The sequence below is a fragment of the Argentina silus genome (genome assembly GCF_951799395.1).
Source record: "Argentina silus genome assembly, chromosome: 20".
In the NCBI taxonomy this organism is placed as follows: Eukaryota; Metazoa; Chordata; class Actinopteri; order Argentiniformes; family Argentinidae; genus Argentina; species Argentina silus.
This window is the reverse complement of record NC_139674.1, coordinates 13,460,600-13,471,294: the sequence shown is the minus strand read 5'-3', so window position 1 is coordinate 13,471,294 and position 10,695 is coordinate 13,460,600. Positions and strand designations below refer to the sequence as shown.

General features: G+C 46.8%; 1 protein-coding gene across 1 annotated transcript in view; it reads right to left on the bottom strand.

Moving 5' to 3' along the window:
* Window positions 1-10,360: 10,360 nt before the first annotated feature.
* LOC310820518 (potassium voltage-gated channel subfamily A member 1) overlaps window positions 10,361-10,695 on the bottom strand; it is a gene marked incomplete at both ends in the record, with an annotated part of 1,679 nt that continues 1,344 nt past the window's right edge. Inside the window, 1 exon segment of the mRNA XM_083692187.1 lies at window positions 10,361-10,695. This exon segment is cut by the window's right edge and continues 387 nt beyond it. Within this exon segment, the coding sequence (XP_083548313.1) occupies window positions 10,361-10,695 (335 nt within the window).

The following is a 10,695-nucleotide window of genomic DNA, read 5'->3' as shown; positions in this document are numbered from 1 at the left end:
AAACCTAAACCCTCTATCTCAACACACATGTTGGGACGTTATTTCTCACAGCGGAATTCAGAACAGTGGAATTCAGAATGGCCTAATTAAGAAGCGGTCGCATGCAGTGTTCAAAGAAAGGAAGAAAGAAAGAAGAACAAAATCGATTTTAGACACACACACATACACGCACACACACGCAAGCATGCACGCACACACACGCACGCACGCACACACACACCCCCACACACACGCACACACACATACCCCCCTCCCACGCATACACACACACACACACACTCCACACACACAAAAGAAAATCAGAAAACAGAACGTCATTCCCTATTCAGACGAGCTATCTGGTTCAACACTGTGAATGGCCGCGTCGTTCTCTCGGTCAATGGCTTTTCAACTCTCTGTGAAAGGCAGCGGAGGCTGTGGGCTGCTACAGCACACGGAGGAAGCCTTACGTAAGAAGCTCCTGTATTGTCTCCCCCTCCCCTCCCCTCCCCTCCCCTCCCCTCCCCTCTGCTCTCTGCTTTTGGAACATTCTCTGACAGAGCATCCACTACGTAAGAGGTGGAGGTGGAAGGTCCTGAGGTACAGGAGAGAGAGAGGCTTACGGCCGATCGAGAAGAGAGTCCGTGCTTACTGTAGGCTTTGGTATGCAGCCACACCATATAGCCTACAGCCTAACCCTTAACCCTTAACCCTAACCCTATCCCTATCTTTCATAGCCCCACGCTGGGACGAGAGCTTATAGCACAGATTTGGGCTCCTGTAGTATGAGTAGCCCTGCTACTGAGTACCTGATATAAGTCTTAGGGTTTATACTGAATTTTCTATATATTATTTTTTTAATAATATATACAAAACTATGTGGGATTAATATTAGAGGTCACAGTGGGTCATTTCATTATTTATAAAATTGTATACACGCACGCACGCACGCACACACACTCACTCACTCACATACGCATGCACACACACACACACACACTCACTCACATACACATGCATGCACACACACACACACACACAGACAAACACACACACTCTAAGCAATTAGGATTTGCCGAGGAGGACCCCATCTTTCCTCCGGTTCAACTCATAACTTTCATTTAAAAAAAAAAAAAAAAAAAAAAAAAAAAGGTTCTCAATCACGCAACGAGAGTTAAGATTGAATATTTTAGTCATGATACAAAGTTTGTTTTTTAATCTCTTCAAGAGTGTTTACAGGATTAGTTTGACAGTTCTAATGAGGAGGAGCTGGCTTAGCTCGGGCCCTGGGCTGAAACGCTGCCACCATCAGGCACGTGTGTGCATAGATTGAACCAGCAGCTTGTTGGGGGGGGGGGGGGGGGGGGGTTATGCATGCATTCCTGTCTTGGTCTGAGAGCTTACCCCATGGATGGGCCAGTACAGTACATTAAGGCTCTCTAGGCCTGACAGGTTTAGGCCTGACACACATACACATACACAGTGTGCGTGCGTGTGTGTGTGCGTACAGGGGCAGACACTCTGGCAGTGCACCAGTGCTACTGCTACTGTAGTACTATAACTAATCTACAAACGCCCTCCAGGGATTTACCTCGTGTTAAGGGCATGGAGCATTGGCAGGCCAGGGCAGCCCTACCAGGACATCAGGGCATGGCCTGACGGTGGCCTTACTGATGATGGGTCGATCTGCACTCTCTGAGAGAAAAAAAGCTTCTAGTTTGTACCGACAAAGGGTTCTTCATTTGTCCCTGTAGAGGAACCCTTTTAGAAGCCATGTAGAACCCTTTTGGGTTCCATGTCGAACCCTTTCTCCGCAGAGGGTTATAAATGGAACCCAAAAGGGTTCGACATGGAACCCAAAAGAATGGAACCTTTTTAGGAGCCATGTAGAACCCTTTTGGGTTCCACGTCGAACCCTTTTGGGTTCCACGTCGAACCCTTTTTCCGCAGAGGGTTATAAATGGAACCCAAAAGGGTTCTACACGGAACCCAAAAGAATGGAACCCTTTTTTCTCAGAGTGTGGATATAGAATGTGCCGGGTGTTACAGTAGTGTAGAGAGACCCTCGCTGTCTCCATCACGCCTCTCCCTGCGGCCCCTCCCCTCTCTTCACTCTTTTCCCTGAAGTGTGCACTCGTCTACGACCCCGACATGGATTGTAAAAGCAGAGGGACATGTTTACACCCATCCTATGCTTTGAAATCCATCAAAGGGAGTAAATAAGTGGCCACTTCCCCTGTGCCCGTGACTGGAGTTGGGATTCCATTTTGAAATGGAGCGCTCATCTGAGTGATTTAGCATGATAACAACTAAGACATGCTTGGAATGCTTATCTTCTCTTCTGAAATGAAGCCGCTTCTGCTAGTGCATGTTGTTGTTGTTGTTTTATGTCAGGAGAATGTGAATGTATATGTATATGAGGGCCAACCAACTGTGCCGAAAATTAAAAGCTTTCCACAAACTTGGCGACCTATCAGAGACATCCTACCGAAGCCACTTTAAAATTCTTCGGGTTGTTTTTTCCATTTTTTGGTATCTACTGTAGGTCTAAAGTGAAAGGGAGGAATTCATCTTTTCAGGAAGCCTCAATATTTAATACAGTCTCTAAGTTGACTGTATTCCATTGTGAAAACTACACCTCCAGATTTAAACTGACGCCACCTCTGGTGCGATGTCTCACTCCTCAATGTTCCCGGGCTTGTGAAAATGATTTTCTGAAAGCGTGAGAGGCACAAGCTGCTGAAAAGAAGAAGTCTGGAAACGAAAAATAAAGTTTCCAGTTTTGAATGGAAGTGGATCGCTCCGTCTGACTGTGAGGATAACGAGTGAGAGAGAGAGAGAGAGAGAGAGAAAGAGAGAGAGAGAGAAAGAGAGAGAGAAGAATAAAGAGAGAGAGAGAGAAAGAGAGAGAGAGAGAGAGAAAGAGAGAAAGAAAGAAAGAGAGAGAGAGAAGGATAAAGAGAAAGGCCAAAAGGAGATCGAGGGAGGGAGCGAGGGAGAAATGGGGGTCAGCCAAGCCACACATCGCACTGCTGTCTGTACTTTTTGGCTGCCTCCTTCTTATTCTTGGCAGTATTGGGTTGGGGAGCAGCCACTGACCTCCAGCCAGGGGAGGCTGGCGGAGGCAGCAATCAGAGGACGGCCTCATCGGGGAGGCTGGTGGAGGCAGAAATTGGTGGAGGACGGCCTCATTGTCACGCATGGAATACGATAACGTGTGTTTGACACCGTTCCTCATTCCATTCCGTGCATTACAATGAGCCCGTCCTCCGGTTTGCACCTCCGCCAGCCTCCTCCCCGTGCCTCCAGCGAATTAGTTCCCTAATTGAAAGTTGAAGAGGAGCCTCCAGCGCTGGATCACACACGGCCAGAACACCGCCCGCCTGCCAGAATTTCTAGCTGTTGGACCACGTCCTGGCTGCAAGTGGATATCCTTTTATCTGGCTAATTGATGTGATCTGCTGATAATGAGCAGCTAATGCTTTTGGGGGCCGCCTCATCAAACACAGCGAAGGAAGTGGACGACGGGAGGTCATGACCGGGGTCGAGACGGGAGCGTGGGGGAGGCGCACAAGGGGGGGGGGGGGGGGGGGGCATGTTTCTGAGCACAGCTGAGGAGCGTTCCGGAGTTGATTCACGTCACAAAGGGTGAGGCGAAGACAACGGACCCCCCCCCCCCCCACGACGAGCCTGATATAGCCCCTCCCCTCCGGCGGGGGCCCCTCCCCCAAACGAACAATCATCCTACCGCGTGAGGACAACAGGATGTGACTGAGTCAGACTGTATCATGCCTCGCCGCCGCCGCCGCCGCGGCCAGCCGAGCATGTCGTCCGCGCACGGCTGATTAATCACCCCATCATCGTCCTCGTCGTCATCATCATCATCTTCATCACCGGCGATTAGACAATACCGAGGTCGACTTCAAATCCTCGCTGCAGCTGCTTGTACAGTGGTCTGATCACCCACGCTGGGGTCTAGTCCACTGTCCCACCCAATGTGCATAGACCACAACACACACACACTATTGTATATTAGGGCCAACCAACTCTCCACACACACACTATTCTTTTTTTGAAAGGTTATTTTTTGAATGGCCACTCTTATGTTTATATTTTTATATTTTTCATTTTTATTGGATAGAGATAGTGGAGAAAGACAGGAAAGTAAGGAGGAGAGGGTATGTCAGCAGGGCATGGGCCGGATTCTAACCCTTGCCAACATGGGCACATACAGTATGTGCAGTGTAGGCCATGGTGCTAGACCACTGGACCACCCCCAGACCCACAACACACACTATTCTACAGGACTGTGACACAGTGTATCACGGCCCCAACCAAAGCTGTACAGAACAAACTTTTCTCACAATTAGGCCATTGTCAAGATGAAATATGTAAGCTATAATTACTAGAAGTTCTATTTAAAACAAGTATGGAGGACAGAGCATGTAATTGGGCTGTGGAAGACTGCATCCAGATGTTTTCCTGGGGCGATATGTCAAGAGCATAGGTATAGAGAGGTCTCACGTGGATCTGCAGTGCTAACATTACCTCAAGCTCTACAGTTAATGATACAATCTGTGTCAATGTTCCATCTTTAATGACTCTCTCTATGTCCCAGCAAAGAATTGTTCTCTTAGTTTAAAGCCGGAAAAAAACACAACAATCCTTACATAATCTAAAGTGGGTTCAGGCAGCGAGTGGGACTACTATATTGGGATCAGCTGGACCCAACTGTGAAAATCAACTCTGCGACCGCTGAAATGATTAAGCCAGGAGTGAGCTGATGGTTTGATTTTTAAGGCCCTGTAAAAGGATAGATCTTGCATGTAAATATGAGGAAAAGCTGTATCTTTTTTTATTATTATTATTTAGGGCCCAGGGTATTTGATGTACTTTACATGCAACACTGCAATTTTCTATTGGCAAGCACCCAATATTTAGGATCATTCTTTGGACAGATGGATTGGCCATGACAAAATGTTGGCGACATTGTTCCAGAATGGACGGGTAGTAACAGTACACCTACTAAGTATTTATTTATTTATTTATGTATTTTTGGGGGGGGATACTACAAATATTTGATGGAGCATTTACTGTGGTGCATTTTATGTAACTCATATACATAATGCATTTTATCCGGCTTTGACCTCGATCAAACTCTCTCTTCCTGTGGGAAATAAGATCAACGATGGGAAAATGAATGAAGAGTGAACCAGTGAGATCTAATACTACTAAAATGATTTTCCATGTGGTGTGAAGTTTTTACATAAGATTAGTGGTTTAACTCCTTGCCCCTTTCTGCCTGGACTGACAGAGATGGATTAGGGCTTGTGTTGATCTCTCTCTCCCCCACACTGTCTCACTGTCTCACTGTCTCTCTGTTTCTCTGCCCCCCCTCCTCCCTCCTACTCTCTCTCTCTCTCTCTCTATCTCTCTCTCACTCTCCCCCCCCTCTCTCTCACTCTCCACCCCTCTCTCTCTCTCTCTCACTCTCTCTCCCCCGCTCTCTCTCCCCCCCTCTCTCTCTCTCTCTCTCTTTCACTCTCTCTCTCTCTCTCTCTCTCCCTCCCCTTTCTCTCTCTCTCCCTCTCTCTCTCTCTCCCTCTCTCCTCCCTCTCTCTCTCTCTCTCTCTCTCTCTCTCTCTCCATCACATGTAATTCCACAGTAGGTCCCCCCGGAGTTCACCCCTCAACCCCACTGGCGTCTCTCCAGCCAGTCACATCCCAGCAGCAGATTATCAACGGCCACTTAGCCAGATGTAGCTACCGACCGCCATCAGGACGCGGCCGTCTGTCCACAGAGAGGAGAGGGGAGGACAGTATTGGAACCACGGCCTCACGATGGGTAGCCCTGCGACATGGTAACTCAAGTGTTGCTCCCAGACCTCGAGACACTCCTCTTGGTCTAACGGTAGATGATTGGGTCTTCTGATAGCACACTTTGTGCTTTCTCCCTCTGATTGGCTGCCACGTGTACAAGCCATCAACCCTGTGTATTATTATTGACCTGCAGCTGGTGTAATACAGTAACTGGGATCCACAGCAAGTCAGTCAACATGCTGTAATTAGTTTCCCTTTGGAGAGTGTTGGTTTCGGTCGTGGGAAACAATACAACGTTGATGTGATGTGATTTGGCTTAAAAAAACGTTCATGTCCGTTTATTTCAATATCTCACAATATGGTATGTTTGTTTTTGTGTGTCTCCACACCTACAGTCCCCCTCGTCTCTCACCGGGCGCCGGCCGCGTCCCCGCGGTGCTAACTGAACCACTCAGCCACTCAGTGTTTTGTTTGTTTTAACCCTCCGCTCCCATGACGATCTCGACAAGCGCATGTCGTTACCCTGTGGTAGATGTATGACCTCAACAACTGTTAGGTCATTTAACGCGGCGGCGGCGGTGGCGGTGGCGGTGGTGAAATATCAACAACCGCGACGATATATATACAGCTTTGTCCACACGTGCAGTGAATGTGCCACGTCTGTCCGTCAGCGCGTGTCGACTTGGATGTCATATCACTCCTGCGTCGCTCGCTGCGTCGTCAGCTCACTCTGACCTTGAACCTGAACTCATTTGTCATTTCTCTAATCACCAGGCCTCCAACAGTGATTGGGGGGGGGGGGGGGGGGGGGGTTATTTACAGGGGCTAGTCGGCCCTCCCTCCCTCCCTCCCTCCCTCCCTCCCTCCCACCCTCCCTCCCTCCCTGGTGCATTCATCACCACCAGCCTAATTCTGGACGGTCTTTTGAAACTCAAGGAGCACAGTGTAAACATACATCAAAGGGCCCCCTACGACATTGTGTCATAAAACGAGAGGGTGAGTCGCTTGCGTAACGTTCTCAACGCGTAACGTTTTCAGGATGTCCAACGGAGCATTAAAACGCCCCGGGAGCTCCGACTCTGCTAACAAACTGCTCGTCAAATTGGATGTTGTTGTTGTTGTTGTTGTTTTTTCTTCTTCTCTAACCCATTGAATCATGTTACATTGAGCCTGAACGTCCAACAAGTCCATAGACTCGTATACACTCCTTCTTAGAAAAGTATCATAGCAGAATCCACTGCCTTTTTTAAACTGATATAGCATAATAATATTAATCCAATGTAAAATGAAGAACGTGTTGTCCCCTCATGTAAAGGTGACAACATACATGTACAGTAACTTCCCCCGTTGTGGATAACGCCAGATTCCTGCAGGTCCAGAGGTCATGCGAAGCCAGGCGCGATGCACCTGCCACCCCCGGACTCACAGCACCTGTCCCCCGGCCGGCAGCTGCATGGACATGGCTCAGAGGGTGACAAGTGAAAGACAATACCCACAAACAGGCCTCTCCGTTCCCGGAGAAACCCCCCACCACGTTCCTGTGGCCTACGTCCATCGGCAAACACTTTTCCACTGACCTTTTTAGCAGGTCTCAACATTTCTGAACACTCTCACCCTCCACCATATGTACCAGGATGCCGTGCGGTTCCCTGGCACCGCCACCGCTATGAAAAGCACGGTTGACGGAGGGGAATGCTGTTAACGGAGGTTGACATCATCCATTGCTTTCCTACTAGGTAATGAATACCTGTATAGCATTTGTGCCGAGCGACAAGAGCTGAGAGACATACAAATACCTATACCCCTTTAAAAAAAAAAAAAAAAAAAAACGAATGAAAAAGAATAACCTACAGTTTGTTTTCGTCACATAATCCTGAATTTATTTTGTTGCCGGACATGCAAGTCGAAATAAAAAAAGTGATTGGAGGGACCTGACCCAGTAAAAAATTCAGCCACCGAGAATTCACCGAGGGAATTGCCACTGAGAAACCACCAAGGGAATCCCAAATTGTTAAAGAGTCTCCAGAGATGCAAGCGATCTCAGCCAGTGTGCTGCAAATGGCCTGCTTTTAGAGACGGAGACTCAGCCGTGCTGTCTCCCGATACGAGCTGACACGTCTAACGCGGCCCAGAGATATGGCAACTCAATCAGACAAGAACGAGAAGGAGAGTGTCGCGGTGTCGCTCTGCCAGCCAATGCAACTTCAGAGGCCATGTCCCTGCTCGGGAGGGGAGCGTGGATATTCGAGGGACAACATTTTATATTTAACCAGTCGTCCAAAATAGAACGCAACGCAACAAACATTTGGAATTATTCAAATGCGCACTCAGCGGCTAAGGCCATGTGACTTCACCTTGTAGCGTACTCGTTTTATTCATCATTGTGTAGCTTTGTTGTCCTGTATCTCTCTCTCTCTCACACACACACACACACACACACACACACACACACACACACACACACACACACTAGCGCACGCACGCACGCACGCACGCACCACACACACACACACACACACACACACACACACACACACACACACACACACACACACACACGTCTCTCTCACATTCTGATGTTGTGATGGCTGTAAAATAAAGCCCTGAGTAATCTGCTATGAAAGAGGATCCCTAACTTTCCACCGTTCAACCTTGTCAAACCAACTCCAGCATTCAACACCTCACGCTTGGACACCTGCTGACTATTGCTCTGCCAGTTTGCTTCTAAGAAGAACCTCTTGAATTGTTTGCCTCTATAATCCCTTTTGATCGAATAGATCATTAACCTTGTCTAGAACAAATGCCCTTGACCTTGGCCTACTTACTTGAATTGTCTTGATGTATAGCTTTTTTTTTAATTAGCCTATAAGATGATTCCATTGTTGTAGAATTAATGTATTGTTAAGTCTGCTGCATATTATGAGTTGCTCCTTTTGGACAGACTCTCTCTCTCCTACCCTATAACACTGAACTGTGCCGCTGAGATTTTGAATTCCGCGGCAGTGGTGCTGAAAGGACAGCTCCCCATTTTACCTGCATACTCAACACAGTCTCCAAATTATTATGTTCTGGGGGATCGTTTCTGCAGACCAGGAAATCGTATTATCTGGCTATACCACCGTTTGACCACCTGTTTTGACGTAAGATACGTAAAGGGCAATCGGTGCCCAGAACTCCTTTTCACACAAGATCTGTAACCATTCTCACTATTTCTTATGAACATATACAGAAATATATTTTCTGTAATGAATGATTGTCTTCATTATATGTATCTAGTCAACTGAACCTTATTGTCATATACATTTCAAGTCACATTTTGAACCGGCAAAATAACCACAGATATGTATGTATATATCAAGCTTTTCAGTGCATCACAGTATACTGACCTTTAATCTGTGTGATTTTGGTGTGGACATCTTGCGCACTTTCAGATCAGATGGCTTCTGTGCTTTCCTCAAACGGTTCACTTTTGTCCCTTTTCCTCGTCTCGTACTCCATAATTGTATGTCCTCTTTTTTTCAAAAGTTTTTTTCATTCAGAACAATCAGTAGCAAGGCTGTTGTCCTTCGTAATGATAACAACTGAGATCGAGTCCCAACGCTTCCTTTGAAGTCCTCTGTCAATAATGTTCCCAAACATTATTTTTCTGTCGTTAAAATCTCTCAAAGATACAGGACCTGAGTACGGTAAACAGGTGTCTGCTAAATAACTTTACAATATATATTAATATATTTTACGACGTAAAAATAAAGTGTGCTTTGTTTCCGATCTACAATAATACAATAATCAAATGAATAAATAGTAGGCCTATAGGAAAATATGTACATATTCTCAGAAGCATTAAATGCAACCATTTGTTTTATAGTAAACATACGACTAACGGACGGTACATAAATAAAATACCCATTTGGCTTTTTTTTTCTTTTCAGAAACGTTCTCTAATGACATACTGTATAGCCTTTATGCAAGAGCCGACATTTTCGTTGGTAGTGATCGCTCAGTTAAGGCCGAGAGACAGCAGTCTCACAGCAGACTAATCCCCTCCTGATGTCAAGCGCCCAAGTAATTATTTCTAGTCCTGGCATCCTTGATTAGTGCACTCGATCGCCTAGATGTCCTACTTGATTCCTTAATTGAATGATGATCGTGTAAAAACTGGATGTGATCAGGAAGTACGGTTGCTTGTAGATAACCTTACAGGATGCACTCCCAGGGGGTAGCTAGTAGGTCTATGGTCAGTGCATTGTTAATGTGTATGTCTCTCTTCGTGTTCCTCTATGTGTGTGTGTGTGTGATTCTGGTCGGTGTGCTTTACCAGATCAAAGGATTACAATGTGCATTTTAGAACTTTTCAGGATTGCAACGTGTTGATCTTCCTGCTCCGACTGTGCAAAGACGTAGAACCCATTAGAGAGCAGCAGGGGGTAGTGTGGTTAGGGTTAGGGTGGGGGGGAGGGGGGGAGATGTATTTATACACATCAACTGACATTATGGGCTATGAACTCTTGTCTTAAAACACCGTCTAGATTGATGACTATTAAAGACATAATGCACACTAGGACTACAGGTCCGTTTCCCGTGTGTTCAAGCAAAATGCGTAAAGGGATCTTTTGATGTCCATGCTGCTGTTCGCCTTCATATTAGCTTTTTCGACAGGCGTGTTCTCCGTGTCGTTGTTCTCCGCGTCCCCTGACTTGGCAGATGATTTGCTGCCTCTTCGTTTGTGTTCGGGGCTGTTATGTTCATTGTTAGGAGGGTCATCTTTCAGGGACGACTGATCTTGGTCCGTCTCTCTGTGATAGAAGTAATTGAAGTTGGAGACGATGACGGGCACCGGCAAAGCGATGGTCAACACTCCGGCGATTGCACACAGAGAGCCCACGATCTTCCCCCCCA